At 39.4% G+C, this 18,655-nt stretch overlaps 1 protein-coding gene across 3 annotated transcripts in view; it reads left to right on the top strand.

The window, feature by feature from the left end:
* RNF38 (ring finger protein 38) overlaps positions 1 to 18,655 on the top strand; it is a 423,900-nt gene that overhangs the window by 399,433 nt on the left and 5,812 nt on the right. For 2 of the 3 annotated variants that reach the window (XM_077475378.1, XM_077475380.1), the window contains 3 exons: positions 13,282 to 13,372; positions 14,739 to 14,860; positions 18,019 to 18,118. In XM_077475378.1, the coding sequence (XP_077331504.1) occupies positions 13,282 to 13,372; positions 14,739 to 14,860; positions 18,019 to 18,118 (313 nt within the window). The remainder of the gene's footprint in view (positions 1 to 13,281; positions 13,373 to 14,738; positions 14,861 to 18,018; positions 18,119 to 18,655) is intronic. The other variant, XM_077475379.1, reaches the window with a different exon arrangement.

Here is an 18,655-nt window from a genome sequence, read left to right on the forward strand (position 1 = left end):
TCACAGTATATATTGGCATTCATGGTTCCCTCAATGAACTGTAACGCCCCAGACCATGACACTCTCACCACCATACTTGACTGTAGGTAAGACACATTTGTATTTGTACTCCTCACCTGGTTGCCGCCACACACGCTTGACACCATCTGAACCAAATAAGTTTATCTTGGTCTCATTAGACCACAGGACATGGTTCCAGTAATCCGTGTCCTTGTCTTCAGCAAACTGCAGGCTTTCTTGTGCATCGTCCTTGGAGGCTTCCTTCTGGGACAACAGCCATGCAGATCAATTTGATGCAGCATGCAGCGTATGGTCTGAGCAGTGACAGGCTGACCCCCCCCCCCCCCACCACCACCCTTTCAACCTCTGCAGCAATGCTGGCAGCACTCATACGTCTATTTCCCAAAGACAACCTCTGGATATGACGCTGAGCACGTGCACTTAACTTTTGTTCGACCAAGGCCTGTTATGAGTGGAATCTGTCCGGTTAAACTGCTGTATGTCTTGGCCACTGTGCAGCTCAGTTTCAGGGCCTTGGCAATCTTCTTATAGTCTAGGCCATCTTTTTGTAGAGCAAGAATTATTTTTTCAGATGCTTAGTTCGTTGCCATGAGGTGCCATGTTGAACTTCCAGTGACTAGTATGTGAGAGTGATAATGCCAAATTTAACACACCTGCTCCCCATTCACACCTTAGACCTTGTAAGACCAAAGAGTCACGTGACACTGGGGAGGGGAAATGGCTAATTGGACCCAATTTGGAAATTTTTAACTTAGGGGTGTACTCACTTTTGTTGCCAGCGGTTTAGACATTAATGGCTGTTATTTTGAGGGGACAGCAAATTTACACTGTTATACAAGCTGTACACTCAGTACTTTATATTGTACCAAAGTGTAATTTCTTCAGTGTTACATGAAAAGATATGATAAAATGTTTACAAAAATGAGAATATATTATAATTTTTTTTTTTTTACCACGCCAAGTGAATTTCCCATATTGTCTGAGAATTTACCAAGGACAGGTAACGCAAGTGCTATATTTTCACCTGTGGATACTTCATAGGAATATATGGATAAATATTTAGCTGCTGAAGCCTTTCTTAGTTTTTCTAGATGTGGTAGTTGATTTCTCTGCAGGGTTGCTGTGAAGACCCAGCAGCGAAATTGATCCTGTGACATTTCATAAAAATGTAAACTTTATTTTGGGTGAAATACAGCCTTAATGTGGCACTTAAAGGGGTTGTAAACCCTCAAGGTTTTTCACCTTAATGCATTTTATGTCTTAAGGAGAAAAAGCTTCTGTAGTGCAGCAGCCCACTTTTTACTTGCCGGAACCTGCTCTTTCCAGTGACGAACCAGCACCGCAGCTCCAGCCACTGTCTCGGGTCCTCATTGGATAGATTTGTTAGCAGTGGGAGCCAATGGCTGCCGCTACAGTCAATCAAATCCAGCAACACTGGAGTGCGAGGCAGAGTCCTGCTGTCTGCCAGTGGACGCAGCAGTAGGACTCGTGTGTGTCCACCCGAGTGCCCCCATAGAAAGTGCCTCTCTGTGGGGGCACTCGAGAAGAGGAGCCAGGAGTGCTGCTGAAGGACCCCAGAATAGAAGGATCGGAGGCTGCTCTGTGCAAAATCCTTGCACAGAGGTAAGTATGACTGGTTTAAAAAAAAAAAAAAAAAAAAACCTTTACAACCCCTTTAAAAAGTAACATGGGTAAAAGTAACTAAATGCTCCCCTCATTCAAAGTAGTTCTTTCAGCAGTCTTTAAATGCTGTTCTCAGCCCCAAAAAGTTCCACCCTGGGGGAAAAAATGAAGTTTGCTGTCAAACAGTCCAACCCCCCCAAAAAAATAATTGGCACTGGATTGGGGGGGAGGGAGCAAATAAACAGAAGTTCCTCCACTTTTGGGTGGAATTCTGCTTTAAATTCATGAGTACTAGTTGCCGTCTAGCTTAAAAAGTGTTTTTTTTTTATTTTATTTTTTTATTTTTTTTACTTCTTCCATCTACTAATACTGTATAGCAGCAGAGTTTGTTTCCACCAAGTTATATTGCTTATGGGTTTTAAATGCTAAACAGATATTGATACTTCTTGTTTTAGCCATTGTTTTGAGCAGTCAGAGAGGAGACTGATCATTGAAGCAATAGAGCAAAGTCTTCATGGCACTTAAAAAACAAAATTAAAAAAATATATAAAGTCAAGCTGAATGTACTTTATTTGCAGATGCTAAATGGCATTTAGGCTGGAGCAATGATTTGCTGCCTGTGAGAGACCTGTGCATCACCACTGCTAAATGAAGTAATGTCTTCTGCCCAACTTTATTTTTATTTATTTTTTTAAGCCAAGTTGTGCTTTAAGACTATCACAATAGGTATCTTGAAACTGGTGAAAAATTGCCAGCAACAGGATCAATATACACGGCTAGTGGTTTGAGTATTTTCTCCAGTTTTTAGCAACTCCGATGCTGGTGATTGCTTACCAGCAGCAGTAGTTCTAGTGTTGAATGTTCAATATACATCTGCTACCCAATGGCTCTGTAATTTGTTTTTCATGAAATTGTTTCTTGCTGTGTTTTTCTGCCTCCTTGTAACGTCTCTCTCCTTTTTCCTACCCCCCCCCCCCTTACTTATGTTTGGAACACGCATTGCACATTCATTGCAGTTGTGTGCACTATTCTAAGCACACTGCAAATCCTATAGTCCCTAGTCCATCTCAGGAGCAAGCAAGAAAAGTTGGCTACGTTCCTACATACAGTGAGACCATGGAGAACGAATGTAGCTACCCTCTAACAAAGTCAGATCACAGCAGCAAAAAAAGTAAATAATAATTTGAAGGGGACTGAGCAGTAGAAGGTACTTATTTTGGGTTAAGCAAACATGCGTGAAGAGAATTTTTTATTTTATTTTTTTTAAACCAAAGTTTGGTGTCGCTCTAAGGGTGAAAGCTTCAGAATATGCTGGAGTAATGTGCAATGAGCTCCTAAAGAAAGGTCTTTTTAAAAAAAATCTTATGTGTAACTGTGTATACTGAACGTTTTAATTGCTAAGACAGTTTGGTTATACATGCGCTATAAGCATTGGTTCAAGCAAATGGTAATTTTATTTTTACTATCTCTGCATTATCAAGCTGTCACCACATGCAAGAGCTTTCAGGAAGATTTTCTGATATTTATTGAACAGTGATTGTGCATGTCTAGTGAAAAACGGGATCTCCTGAATCTGTCTGATTTAATCACCATATAGACATCCTCAAATACGCAATAGGTGGCTGTCCTATATTTATTTATTTTTTCCCATCAATTTCTCTGAGCACCATCACTTGATGCAATACAAATTGTACATTCCTCCCCAACTCCTATATAGAGAATTGGAATTTGTCAGCCACCAAGAGAATATATAAATGTACATAAAATCAACAGTCTTTATACAATTTAAGACACAATAAATTACAAATGCATAAAAAAAAAAAATAAAATAAAAAAAAAAAATCTGTGGACCAAAGCCCAACAGTGGGTATGAATGCATTGATGAGTATATGTTCTCTTATGTGGTATCTAGGTTCAATAAATCGCTTCCTCAATATCCACACCTATTGCATATACAGTAAGTTCAGTCTTGTGACAGTGTGCTTTTTTTTTTTTTTTTTTAAATAAGGGTCAAACCAGATTTTCCACAAGGCAAGAAGGAAGCTCCCAAATAACTAATATGTACATCCAAGATCTTGTATGCTCATTACCACACTCCACATCCTATATGTATGTCCATAGGGACCCAAGTGTGTCCAAGAGACCAAATTCCACCACGTATGCTGAACCCGAATCAATTTATCAGTAGGACCGGCAACAGTCACATATCAAAAACATGCTGGGATGCCACGTTATTTGCCATAGCTGTCATTATTTTCCCCTTGTGATTTGTCATTTTACACTGTCATTGCTGGAAATAATTTATGGGATTAAATGTCCCATGTTAACAATCTTTTTATAGTTTGCTGTTTTTTTTTTTTTTTTTTTTTTTTTTTGTCTTCCTGTTCTAGTGACCACTAGCTCTTTTTTGTAAAATTTTCTACAGAGCAGAAAGTGAGGGAGAAATTTCCCAGCGGGAGTTTGGATAGCAATTAAAACCCGACAGATTCTAAATCCTATGCTATCCACAACTGAAAAAAATCTTAAATTGTTCACTACAGGAAAATATTCAGCAAGACTACATTTTGACCAGTTTGCCACTTTTCTTCAGTCATTGGCTTTAATGGCCTGGCTATTGAAGCCCAGGTCCTAAGGGACACAAGCCTGTCAGAATCTGTTATCCCTTCACTTTCAGAAGCTAGAAAAATAGATGTCTCAGTCTGCCATCATACCTAGAAAACCTATTTTGCTTGGTGCAAGGACCGAAAATTCCTTCCTTGGCCTTGAGTACTATCAAGCTTTAAATATTATTGGCAGATCTTTCAGAGACCACTTTGCACCCGCTAGCAAAGGCTTTTGTACAGGGTGTTGCTCATATCAACTTTCCCTTGTGTTTCCCTGTGACTCTGTGGGATCTCAGTCTAGTTCTGTTGGCTTTCCAGAGTCCTCCTTCTGGCCCATTAAGAATATTCCCCTGACCACTCTCTTAAGATGGCCTCTATCATTGCCATCTCTTCAGCAAGATTTGTTTTCGGGGTTGGCAGCCTTAACCTGTACAGAAACCTTTCTTGCGCTACACAAGTTTTGGGGCCGCATTCGTTTTTCCATCTTAACCAGGAAATTGGTCTTCCAGTTCTCTGCTCTAATTCAAAACATCCTAAGATCTCCCTCAGTAGTTTGAATGTAGTGTTACAGCCTTGCTCAATTTTAGTCATTCCTATAGGTCCCCTGAAGGGACAGCCTGCCTCTTGTTGCATTATCGCCTAGTGGATTTAACACTTTCAGTTTTGTGACTTCCAAGGGCCATGTTCCTCATTTCCCTGTAAAAGCCTATTCAACCAAATCAGTTAGTGCTTCTTGGGCTTTTCAGCACTGGGTTTTTGCTTTTTAGATTTGAAAGGCTTTTACAGTCTTCTGTTCACAAGTTCGCCAAGTTGTTTTTTTTTTTTTTTAACCAGGTGGACATTCGGGCCTCTTCTGATGCCAGGCTTAGTCATAAAGTTCATCAGGCGCCTCTACAGGCTTGTGGAGCCCCCTCCTATTAAAGTTCACTTTTCAGAGCATTGCACTTGCAATCAACAGATCATGGATGCAGTGTAAAGCTCCTGTACAGTCTTCCTCTAACCTTGTGCCTGCCTGTATCCCCTTACCAGCTTTCAGTTACAAAGCTAGAGGAAGAATGAACAAACAAAGTGTACTTTTAGTCTGAATGGGCTGCGAGTACTACTAAGCACATCTGCCATTATGGCATACAGTACTTGTAGTTTTTACATTCACAGAACTCCGTAAATGATGTGGGCAGAGCTAAAGCTGAGCAGAAGATCCTCTGAACACTGTCGCAGAGCGAGGAGTGCTGGCAGTGGGAGGCAGGTACATAGGAGCACCTATTACACCATAATTATCAGCGTAACAGGAAATGTGCTTCTAAAGGTGAACTTATGCTTTAACTTTTTTTTTTTTTTTTTGTCTGTGGTCCTGTTTGGCCTTTTGTTGCTGTTGCCCACCCCCTCAGTTGGACTGCTTTTTGATGTCTATGGCATATGTTTTGTAAACATTGAGAAATAATTAGGGTAGTGAAACACATTAAATTGGGACTTTGTTTTTTTTATTGCAATGTTGTGTATGATATCCGCTGCTGTGCAAGTAAAAGTGACAGTTTAAAATAATATTCAGGAATGTGTGATCCAGTGATTTCAGTAAAGTGCGTAACACGTTCAAGTGGGAAGAGCTGTTTTTCTGGACTCTTGTGTTAGCGTGTTGCGCTGATAACATGCATGGTTTCTATACAATAAATATTCAAAGCAGAGAGCATTATGGTTTTTCCTTATTTTATGGCCACACATGACTTATTGAGATCCTAAGTGGAGGACAGCGAGGTTTAGGCTGGATTCAGACCTAGGCATTTTTTGTGCTTTTTGCATTTTGCAGCTTTGCACTACAGAATGTGTTCCATAGGAACCCATGGTAAATGGCATGGTAAATGGCAAATCTGCAAAAAGCACTAAAAATGCATAGGTGTGAATCCAGCCTAAGAGGTTCCCTGTGGAGCAACACCCCTGTGGCATCCAGTAAGACATCCTAAACCGGCGATGGTGACTAGTGGGGGTCAATATCTGGAGGTGAGCAGGCATTCTAGCCATAGGCGGTGGTTACCGATTTCACTGGATCGCAATTTCTGAATATAATTTTGAACTCTCACCTTTACTTGCCCAGCAGTGGCTATTATACACAACGTTGGGACTTTGTGGTTTTTGTTTGCTTTTTTCCAAAAATTTTGATTGCAATTTATATGGGCTGCGTTGCACGAATTATGGTAGTAATGCTCGCTGGCATTAGACCCCTTTCAATAACACCCCGTATGTCTTGCAGTTAGCTGCATTCAATTGCAGTGAGGTAGTTTGGCAGCTGTTTGTGTGGTGTTTGTTTTGTTTTTTGTTTTCCATTTTGTTCAGTTCTGCATATTCAGGTCATGGCAAGCTTGCACAAAATGGCACTTCTTTTCCATGCTGTAGATCAGCCAGACTGCAACCACAAAACTGACTGAATGTCAAGTGCTGAGTTCAGTTGTATTAACCCTCTCTTCCAACTCCAGAATTTTATGTGCGCTTAGCTTTGCCTTTTTCCTAGGTAGCTGTATTATCAAAGTAGTCGGTGTAGAATTTTTTTGTCAAGATTTACAATGTAAATGGCAATGTACAGCCATGTGCCTGTTAACCAAAAAAGTAGGTTTTTGGGTTTTATAGGCTTCCTATGACATAAAGGGTTACACGTGGCTATGTCTGTGTTAAGTTTTTTTTTTTTTTTATTTTTTTTTTTTTTTTAAATGCTCTGTTCTAACCACTAACCCTTTGTTTAAAGGGGAAGCCTGTTAAGTATGATGAAGTTACATTTCAGACAACCAGCTAAATGGTTGAAATACAGTACGTTTTTTAACTGTACTAGCTATCAAAACTTTGTAAGTTCACCTTCATATTGTAATGTATGCAAAATAAAGGCCATACTATTTGATCAAGCATTGTTCAGTGAAGTTAAAAATGGGATTACTTTAACTGATATTCCTATAAGCCAAGCATGGCTTTCCTAAAACCTGCCCAGAAAACTTCCATTGAGAGAGTTCCACTGCCTCATACGCAGAATCAGTGACACATGATTGGGCACAGCAATAACATTAATGGAGCAAATCTCCTCTGACATGCAAGTATGCATGCGTAGTGTTCTCTTCTTGCTTCGCATCATTTAAAGTAAAACTTTTTTTTTTCTCCATTTACCAATGTTTTATTAAATATGATGCCTTTTTATTGTATAGGAAATATTTACAGCGGTGAACCAACCTTTTATTTTTTCAGTTTTTCTTTGTTTACATACCCTTGCCACATTGTGTAGCCAGGTCCCTAAACTCAGGTAACGGGCACATTTCTTTGTCAAGACTCTACCCTCAGCCTGTTGATTGCACAGTGAAGAAGCAGCAGCACACTGGTAAAATCTATTCTTGAAAGCGTGTTTACAGGTTTGGACTGTTGGCACACAACGGCATTCATTGGCTTCCAGGGTGTGCAATATTGTTACTCAGGGACAAAAGTCTTTAAGGTTAACATGCACCACAAGACAGCAGTGATAACAAAAAACACACACTTTCAACTATGTTCAGATTGCACATAATGCAGCATTTATACTATGTAAATGTATCAGTGTGTGTGTACAAGTGCCAGGAAAGTGATTATGATGGCGCATGGAATGAACTACAGACTTTTTTGCACTATTTTGTTTTGTGCCCTTAGAGTGTCACATGTCCTCTCAATACCAGGTAGAGGCAGATGAAATAATGGGCAGCCCTACGTGGTTTGTCTCTGATTAGTTCATACTCTGCAGCACCTGTTAAGCCCCATACACACTATCAGATTTTCTGCTGATTTTTTATTTATTTTTTTCTTCAGATTTACCATAACCATATGAGGTCAAACCTTAGACCTTTCAATGTGTATGCCATCAGGTAGGCCCTTGCACTACATGGTTTAGGTAAATCTGAAGGAAAAAAATTGCAGAAAATCTGATAGTGTGTATGGGGCTTTAGTCTCAGGGGTATGGCTTTCAGAGTGGCAATGATTTGAATAATTGTAAAAAATGCAGCTTTACTTTACCTGTGTCTTTAGTAATGCTATAACAGAACTAATTAAATTGTTTTCAAAAATTGTATAAATTAATGCTGACAACACTAGTGGGATTTTTATTTGTATATTGCTACTAAAAATTATGTACCCACGGTCTTCTAGAACATGTATGAATATACATTTAAGTCGGAAGGACCAATGATCAGGTACCAGTGAAATTGCTTGTGGACTGTAAATACTTCCAGACATAGTGAAGTACACGTGTGTGTGTGTGTGTGTGTGTGTGTGTGTTAGCATTAACCTGCCTTTAAAATGGTATTTCTGTATCCCATCATTTTCACTTATTTACTATATACATGCACATAATAAACCATGAAAACATACGAAAGCAGGCACTTAATGGTTAGAGGCAGTTACTAACTTAGAGGAAAAAAATCACCAGTGTATTCAAGAGGATTGTTTTAAAAAAACGTGGCTTAGGCGTGATTTTGAATTTGCTTTTCTCTTGCCCTGGGAAAAGCGTTTCCAAAAGTCTCATGCATGAGGCCTTATAGTAAGTCTTGCAATATTTTTCTGTTTAACGTGTGGATATTGTGATATTGTTTTTGGCTGAAGCTTGTTTGATCTTATTAGGGCTGCAACTAACGATTTTCATAATCGATTGGTTGGCCGGTTATTTCGATTAATTGGATAATAACCTTAAAGTGTGATGTATCAATTGGTTAATATGTAAAGTTTAAAAAAAAGGTAATTTATTCCTAAAGATCTATATGCAGTGGTAAATATAACCAACTATATGGTTAGGGAGCAAAATTTCTAATCTACTCCTGAGAATAACATATAGAAGAGATATACTGTATATACTATTAGAGGTTGAATCTGGTATATATCAGACTCCTTTATTTAAAAAAAACTGTTTTGCAGAACTGTAATGGATTATGTATGACTGACTCCCTGGTCATAGGCAGGTGATAAGCCATTTGCGCCTGCTGTCACTTATGCCTACCATACAAAAACAATGTCTTCCTTCAAAAACCATTCTTTCAATTTCTAATCCTTAGTGAAGTCATATCAACCATTTTTTGCCTACTGTAATGCGGAAATTCGTAGGAGCAGAATAAAAAAACTTCTTGGTCAAAGGAATTTTCAGACAGAAGTTTTCATTCAGCGATTAATTTTAAAACGGAGTGCTGGTTCACATTAGTGCGCGCTGTGAGATCGCATGCGATTTCCACATTTGGATCACATTTGAACCAAACTTGCACAAGGTGCTTTTTTTTTTTTTTTTTTTTTTTAAGTCCGCACTAGAATTGGATCACATAGGTGTTCACACCCATGCGATCCGATTCATGTTTGAACTGTTAGTTCGCAGTGCGATATGCGATCTGAAACGGGGGTGTCATTAACATTGTATTGACACTCCCGGCAGTTCACATATGGTAGTGTGAACTGCCTTGTGTGTCAGGTGTGATGCGGGAACCCGCAGAGAATTCGCAGGGTTCCCACATTGCACAAGTGTGAATCGGGACTTAATGTTAAAAGCAAGTGAAACTTTCAAACTGCATTTTTTCATTCAGCGAATGTACAAAGATATTTACTATGAATATTCTCTTATGAAAATCGTTAAGTGTATGGCCAGCATATGGCTCTATTCCCACCTATGCAGTTTGCTTTTGATCTGTTTCTGCAGTGCATTTTTCTGTGTCTTGCACTGCGATTATGCATTTATTTATTTTTTTGCCAATTTGTTGGGCAAATTAATGCAAATTGCAGCAAAAATGCACAACATGCTTTTCTGCAGCTTCCTCATTGAAGTCTATTGAACCAAACAAGCAAAAAGTTTTGCATTGAAAAGTCCTGGCCCCTTTCCAAATACACAGCAGCTTAAAGCATAGATGTTGACATGTCCCATAGGGAACCATGTTAATTGAACTGTAGTGCGTTTCTGCACCAAAAAACATGGGTGTGGACCAGGCCTAAGACTTTTAGTAGCAGTAGCATGGTGGGGTTTATTCATTTTTTTTTTTTTTCTATCACCTGTCATGGGGTTAACAAAATGAAAAATAGCCTTTTTATAGTACAAAAAGATAAGCGCAGTGAAAGTAGTGATGTATTATATCATATACCAAAAATAACATATATAGTACAGTATAATATATACACAGTTCAAATGTTAAAGTAGCACTGATGCTGGATAAATGTCCAACTCCACAAACTTTTATGGTATACACTCTGATGTAGCAAACCGTCTTGAAAAAGTGGGTGATCCTAGGCAGTAGATAAGTGCACCCTACACCAACTCCCAGTCTTCAGCACGTGAGGCACTCCTTCCCCTGTGGGGTTTAAACTTGCCAAACAGATGAAAATGCAGCCTTAACCAATTGCTGCCCGCCCACCGTCAAATGACGATGGGGTGGTGCAGCTCTTGTTCTGGGCCGACGTCATATGACGGTGGCACAGAACGGCCGCTCTCGCGCATGTTCATCGCAGCCACACCTCGTTGCTAGGGCACGGTGCGACCCCCAATCTGTGTGATCAGCTGTATCTGACAGTTTGAGGAGAGCCCATCTGCGGCATCTCCTCACGGGGACAGCTACGGAAGTAATCAGGACACTGATAATCAGTGCTCTGATTACAATATATAAAGTGTAAATACCGTGCCCACAAGTGCCACAAATCAGTGCCCATTGGCCATGCCAGTCAGTGCTGGCAATTAGTGCTGCCCATCAGTGTCGCCCATCTGTCCCACCTAGCCATGCCACCTATCGGTGCCTGTCACTGCCGCTTATTAGTGCCCAACAGTGCTGCCTATTAGTGCCCATAAGTGTGGCATATGAAGGAATGAATTTGTATAGCGCTACAAATGTGAACTGAATCGCCTCAAGGCGCTGGTTTCGACCTGCTGTCAAGCTTCTAGGAGAGGTAGGTCTTGCGTTTTTACCTGAAGGCCTGATGGTTTTCTTCCATGCAGATGTAAGTTAGTAGAGGGTTCCATAGTCGTATTCCTTGGACTGCAAATCTGTTCTCCCTTTGATTTGTAATGGGATTTTGGAGTGAGGAGGGAGGTTTTGGTTAATGATCGAAGGCTGTGATTGGGTGTATAGTGTTTTTTATTTTCTCAAGTAGGTATTGTGGAGCGTTTCCTTCTGTGCATTTGTGGGGGAGGCAGAGGGTCTTGAATGTGATCCGTTTCTTTACAGTAAGCCAATGTATTAGTGCTACCTCATCAGTGCCCATAAGTGCCACCTTTTCAATGCCCACCAGCTCAGCCTATCAGTGCCCATCAGTGCTGCCTTATCAGCGCACATCAGTGAAGGCGAATTTTTACTTTTTTAAATTTACTGACAATCTTTATTTTTATTTATTTTTTGTTCCAAATTTTTGGACTTATTTTTTACAAAAAACAGCAGTGATTACATACCAGCAAAAGAGCTCTATTTGTGTGAAGAAAATGATTAAAAAAAATTGTTTGCGTGGTCATACTACACTGTACCCAATTGTCATTCAAAGTGTGACAGCGCTGAAGCTTGGGCAGGAAGGGGGTGTTCCTGTCTGGTAGGCAAGTGGTTAATCAAGCATTTTCTTCAACTAGACTAGAGTCAACAAGGGGGCAAAAAGGCTTTCCCATAAGGGCAAATTCTGGAGAGTAGTGATAAACCTCTTCAAAGTGCAAAGCACATGGGTTGTTTGTGTGCCGGGGAGCCCACTCCATGCATGCTCCAACACTATTTTCGGCTTCTTCCCTTGTCCAGCATACAAACTGATCTTTTTATGAACCCCTTTGGAGCACAACATTGGCTTGCTTTCTATGCTGATGATGGGAGTCTAGTTGGAGGAAATGCTTGATTAAGGCTGTTTTTATTTTTTTTTTTTTTTTTTTATTTTTTCTTAAGTTTAGACCCCCATATGGGAAGGAGCGCCTCATGTGGTGAAGACTGGGAGTTGGTGTAGGGTGCACTTATCTACTGCCTAGGATCACCCACTTTTATAAGACTCAGTTTGCTACATCATCAGAGTGTATACCATGCATGTTTGTGGAGTTGGACATTTATCCAGCATCAGTGCCGCTTTAACATTTGGACTGTATTTATTATACTGTCTTTCTACTATCTTATTTTTGGTGTATTTTATCACTGTTCTTTAGGGGTTTTTATTTTATCGTACTTCAAGCGGCTGCTATTTTATACTGATAATTTTATTATCTGTACTACTTTATATTCTATCTTATTTGCTCTACCGCTACATAGTGATCAGGTATCTCATGACTATTGGGATAATTTGGAGCGGAGTAGTGTACGGAAGGTCAGCACTTTTTTTCTTTCATATATATCATATATCATCTATCGAATAATAAATGCACCCAGAAGTAGGATATATATGCATTATAATTAGGCCTCAGACATGAAGCTATATATGAAGGGTGGAAAGGAGATTATAAAGCCTTTATATTAACGTAGTACTAAAAGCTGAGGTTCTTTTTTTTTTTTTTTTTTTTTCCGTGGATATGATAATTTTATATATAATGCACAATACTGATTATAGTAAACCTTTTAATAGACTGGAGGTAATAGAAGGCATTACAATTCTATCAGCCTCCACCTTCTCTGGGTTCAGATACTGATCTTCCCTGCACAGTCTTTAAAGTGATTAAAAAAAGTTATACTTATCTGCTGTGTAATTTTGCACAGAGCAGCCCAGATTCTCCTCTTCTGGGGTCCCCCACCAACGCTTCTGGCTCCTCCTGCCTTTAGAGTGGCCCTATAGCAAGGGGGGAAAAACCTTATTTTTAGAACCACTCACTTCCTACACATTCACATGTTCTCAGGCACTTACTGACATGTGTGGCTGGTGTTCTGAGCTGTATGTGTGCTGCACTGTATTTTCTGATATGTAAACAATGCAGTCTGTATGCAGGCCAACTAATCGGCTGACCGATTAATCGATTATGAAAATAATTGACAACTATTTTCAGAACTGATTAGTTGTTTCGGCCCTACTTGTATGATCACTAATCTGTTCTTGTTTTTTTTTATTTTTTTATTTTTTTTAGTTCCATGCTTCCAGTGCCTCCTACTGTAGGACCAGCCTTTAGCTTTGAGTTGGATGTGGAAGATGGGGAAGTGGAAAACTATGAGGTTGGTGTATGTATTCACAAACATGTTTTTTTTATTTGCTAAAGTGATAATTAGCCAGCCGCTAACAATGTACCAGTTACTCCCCCTTTAGGGCTTGTTTACACTATGTCCAGAGACTGGCATTTTCCCACACTGAATTGAAGCTAGTTACTGCATGGACACACAGAATACTTTTTTTTTCTATGTGCCCTGTTCAGACCATCAAGGGAAAGTGATGCAGTAAAATGCAGTATTTTTCCGCAGTACACTGGATGGCTCCACAGCACTATGCACCAAGCTGCTATGCTGAGACCTGAATAGAGAATGTACAGGCGGTCCCCAGGTTACAAACAAGATAGGGTCTGTAGGCTTAAGTTGAATCTAAGGCCGCGTACACACGCGGGGACTGTTCGCCCAACTTTGTCCGTCAAACAGTTTCGGCAAACAGTCCGCTCAAAATTAGCATGGACGGACATGGCCACACACGACGGACGAACAGTTTGCTGAAACCGTGCGCGATGACGTGAACGGCACGTACGACGGGACGAAAAATACGACGTCCTATACACTGCATTATAACTTTCGGCGTGAAAATCCTTTCTGAGCATGCGCGCAACTTTGTTTGACGAACAAGCCTATACACGCGGGGACTGTCCGCTGAAACAAGGTTTCAGCGGACAGTTTTTCGGAATTTCCGAAAAACTTTGTTCAGCGGACTGTTCGCTGAAACTGTCCGCTGAAAGCCCACACACGAGCGGACTGTCCGCTGAAACTTGGTTTCAGCGGACAGTTTCAGCGAACAGTCCCCGCGTGTGTACGCGGCCTAAGTCGAAACGGGTACCACCTTTTTTTTATTTATTTTTTTTTTTTTTTTTTTTTTTTTTTTTTGTAGCTCCAGCCAAAAAAAACTATTTTCAAGCTTTTTGGATAGCATAGGGAAGGGTTATCACTATTGTAATGTTTGTTTTGCTGTCTGTGCCCCTGTTCAGAAGATTTAATTTCACTTTTCTGTCCCAATGACAATTGGCTAGTGAAAATTTTGGGTTGAGGAAACTAGCCTTGATGATGATCAGTGGAGGTACCCTTTTTTTTTTTTTTTTTTTTTTTTTTTTCCCCCATAATAGCTCTTACAGGAGAGAATTTCCCTTCCTAGGGGTAGATTTCCTCTCACTTCCTGTTGTCTCCTTCCGTTTTGTAAGTAGGAGTCTTTGCAAGTCAGGTGTTTGTAACTAGGGGACACTTCCTATTAAGAAAATTGTAACTAATACTATGCATTTGCCAAATGCATTTGGGCAGTGTTAATGGGCCCCTAATCTTTTAGTCCCTATAATTTTAAAATACATTGGGCATTGATATATATTTCTTCCTAACTGTCTTTAACTTTTTATTGTAGGCATTGCTAAATCTAGCTGAAAGGCTAGGTGAAGCAAAACCACGGGGATTAACGAAAGCGGATATTGAGCAACTTCCGTCATACAGGTTTAACCCAAACAATCACCAGTCAGAGCAGACCTTGTAAGTTTGTTTCAAAATGGAGGTTAACATTTTCTTTAAGGTGCCATTTAGAACATGGTGGCTGAATAGGTTTTCATTTGCTTCCACCTACTGATTCTTCTAATGAGACACTTCTGTCCTAGGGGGACATTGCTCACGCACCGTACTTATCTTTACAGGGGCAGTATTTTCACAATATAATGTTACGACTACAGAATACCATGCCCTCTTCTCCATAACACGGGGACATTTTCTGACTAACAAATAACGAGGAACAATGCTAAGTTATCAGTTTTCAGGGTAAACCACATATTCCACAGATATAACCATGTTTTAAATGGTATAGTTAAAAAAAAAAAAAGCCAGCAAATAATTTGGATGTAAAGGTGTGTGTGTACACACATACAATGTGTGTGTGTGTGTGTGTGTGTGTATATATATATATATGTGTGTATGTGTATATATGTGTATATATATATATATATATATATATAATGTGTGTATCAATGCCAAGACTGAGCAGTGTTCTCCTTAGTCATTTTTACCTGGAAGGGAGGATGAAGTAGATGGGTGACCAATTTTGAAGGGGAAAAAAAGCAGTGTAAAATAGCAGATATATGGAACACTGCAACTCTCCTAATGTCTATTTTAGTACACAGGCTTATGCAGATGGCAGCCAGATTCCATGATTACAGACCTGTTAACGCCCTGACCTTTTTGTATGGTAACACTCCTGCTGGATATCTACCAGGGCAGGAAGCAGAAGCTGACATATCACCTGAGAAGTTTTTTATAGGGGGATGTGTGACCCGCAAAGTATGTGGCATGTGTTAAGTCAGCATGCTTTGGAACTAGATTACAACATTTCTTTTACAAAAAATAAAAGGTTACCTCTACCCGATTCTGCCAATCTCCTTTGCTGCATGTAGCTTGATTTTTAGCTCCAAGAACTGTCCTATGTTTCACGATATACCAATGCACTGTACCTACACTTTTTAATTGTGCTTTCACAACTGGCATCAGTGATCTAATGCACCACCTTTCCACAAGTGCCCTTACCAACCTTGCTTATGACTAGGAAAGCGCCTGCTTTGTCAGTCTTGCAGGCACTTGTCAATATCCAGCACCTTCTGCACCTAGCCGATTCTGGTGGACCTTTGCTAAACTTCCTCAAGTTAAGACATCAGTGGAGTTTGTAGTCATGGATAAGGTTTTATTTGTATCATCAGAGTGGTACTGTGAATACAAAAAGATACAATTGCCACGTCTCGATAAAATTGCAAGACCAAATATGCAAAGAATGGACTTTATAGGCACCACAATAACATATAAAAAATTCAATAAACTTTATTACAAATTCTACAAATCGGCAATGCTAAACATTTTCTATTTAAAATGCAGCAATGTTGCCTTAAAATGTATAACACACCACCTATTATACCAACATTGGGCTATCTTTTCATCAAAAGAACCAAGGAGCCAGGTCCATTGGTTTTGTTACATCAGATGTAGCGTTGAAGAAAAGGAGGTGTGCCATAGCTCAGCTCTACATGTTGCATGTAAGAACACTTTCAGGAGCTTGGGCATGTATTCTACGTGGTTAGAGAACGAAAAAATTAAAATGAACTTTTCAGACACTAATATCTTAAAACAAATATTTATATAATTGTATAATACAGTACAGCCTGCTAGCTGTCCCTCACCCCAAGTATAACAGACCAAAGAACGCAGCCCAGGTGTGAAGAGAGCATAACACAGCTATGGGGGCATGTATAACAGTATACTAGTACCTAAATGGACAAATATGTAAACAGCATATGTTAACCCACAAGGGAGGTTGCACTTTATAAACAGTTGTATGACCATCTATGTGTGCAATTTATACTTTATTTTTTTTTATTGTCCATAAGAGGAAAGACTTGCATCTGTTCACTCATAGTATCATACAAGGGGGCAGATATCCAGGATACAGTGAAGAATACTGAGGTGTATTGCCAGAAATTGTAATGATCTGTTCATAAGAGATGACTATTAAAGAGTACAAGGGGTATGTTTTAGTAACCACAAGAGGGGCATATTGATGGGTATAAGCAAGTTGCATCCTATAAACGGTGAAGATTGTGCAGCAAAGCCAGCTCTATAATTTAGTTAGTATAAAAACTAATATAAGGTACAAATGGGTAGAATTGGCTTGGTTGCTGTTTGGTGACTGGGATAAGAGGTTTTTACACTTATTTGTCCATTTAGGTACTAGTATACTAATGTTGTGTCCCCGGCTGTGGTGATATGCTCTCTCCACAACTTGGCTGCGTTCTTTGGTCTGTTATACTTTGGGTGACGGACAGCTAGTATGTTGTACTTGTACAATTATATTAATGTCTGTGAATTTCATTGTTCGTTCTCTAGCCATAAAGAATACATGCCTAAGTGCCTGAATAAGCGTTCAACATGTAGAGCTGAGTTACGGCACATGTCCTATTCTTCAATTCTACATCTGATAAAACAATACCAATGGACCCAGCTCCATGGTTCTTTTGATGAATAGATACATCACCTATTATACCAATAATATTGGACTGTTATACGTTTTAAGGCAACATTGCTGTATTTTAAATAGGATTTTTTTTTTTTTAGCATTGTCAACTGTGTATAATTTTAATAGTTTTTATTGAATTTTTAATGTTGTTGTGGTGCCTAGAAAGTCCATTATCCTTTCCATGTTTGGTCTTGGAAGTTTGTAGTCACAAAAATTTTACTGATTGGTTGAAAGCTCCACAGATGTTCTGTCTGCAGGGTAAGATGTCGCCTCCTCCTCCTTGATCAGATTTGGCAATGCTGCTGGAGGAAAAATTTAATTGGCAGTTGACAGGTCTGCAGAAGCCAGGTTGTGACTAAACAGCACACCTCCCACAATAGTACTAGGAAGAAGACGGGGGGGAGGAAGTTTGAGGTCATTCTCCTAAGATGCACCTAGAACGCTCAACACCAAAAACTGCTGGGGATATCCATTTCATCATGGCTGTCTTCTAGGGCCACCCATGGAACCAGGCTTTGCTTACTTTTAGGGTGTTTTTATCAAGTACAGTTTAATTGGGTTAAGTATGGCTTTGAATCTTTAGTGTGTATCCTAAACTAGTAGAAATTTCAACCTAATGTAGAACTTTTTTTTTCTTTCCTAGATGTGTAGTGTGCATGTGTGATTTTGAGTCGAGACAGCTTCTAAGAGTCTTACCATGTAATCATGAATTTCACGCCAAGTGTGTCGACAAGTGGCTAAAAGTGAGCATTTTTTTTCTTTATTCACAAATATGTATATCAAACTCTTTCAGTTTTGTACTTCTGAAACTAAATGTGTCTATGGTTGGCCAATTTATGTTCAAGGTTGAAAGTTTACCTGCTTCATTATTCAGTTGAATTACTGACCTTAAGTCAAGTGTTTCTAGAAAATGTATTTTTTTTTATTCAGTAATATCTTTAGTGCTGATAACTTGCACATAGTTACTATTTTACAGGAACTGTAAGAGTCCATGCACACTGGACTTTAAAAATCACTGCTTCTACAGGAGTTGTATGGTTTGTCTGTAGAAGCGGCTAAATGTTATGTGTCCATGCACATTAGGACATTTAGAGGCATATTTTAAGCTCAGCGTTTCAAGGTAGAAAAAGAGCTACACTCAGTGTTTTTGTTTTTTTGTGGTTTTTTTTTTTTTATTTCTGCCAAGGGTATGCGTGTGTGGGTTTTTTTTTTTTTTTTTTTTTTTTTTTTACACCAGTGTGCACAGACGCTAATGGTTTATGGTCCGTTTCATTTTGTAT

Source organism: Lithobates pipiens, unplaced genomic scaffold (genome assembly GCF_037356315.1).
Source record: "Lithobates pipiens isolate NorthernLeopardFrog02 unplaced genomic scaffold, aLitPip1_a1.2 Scaffold_13, whole genome shotgun sequence".
Taxonomy (NCBI): Eukaryota; Metazoa; Chordata; class Amphibia; order Anura; family Ranidae; genus Lithobates; species Lithobates pipiens.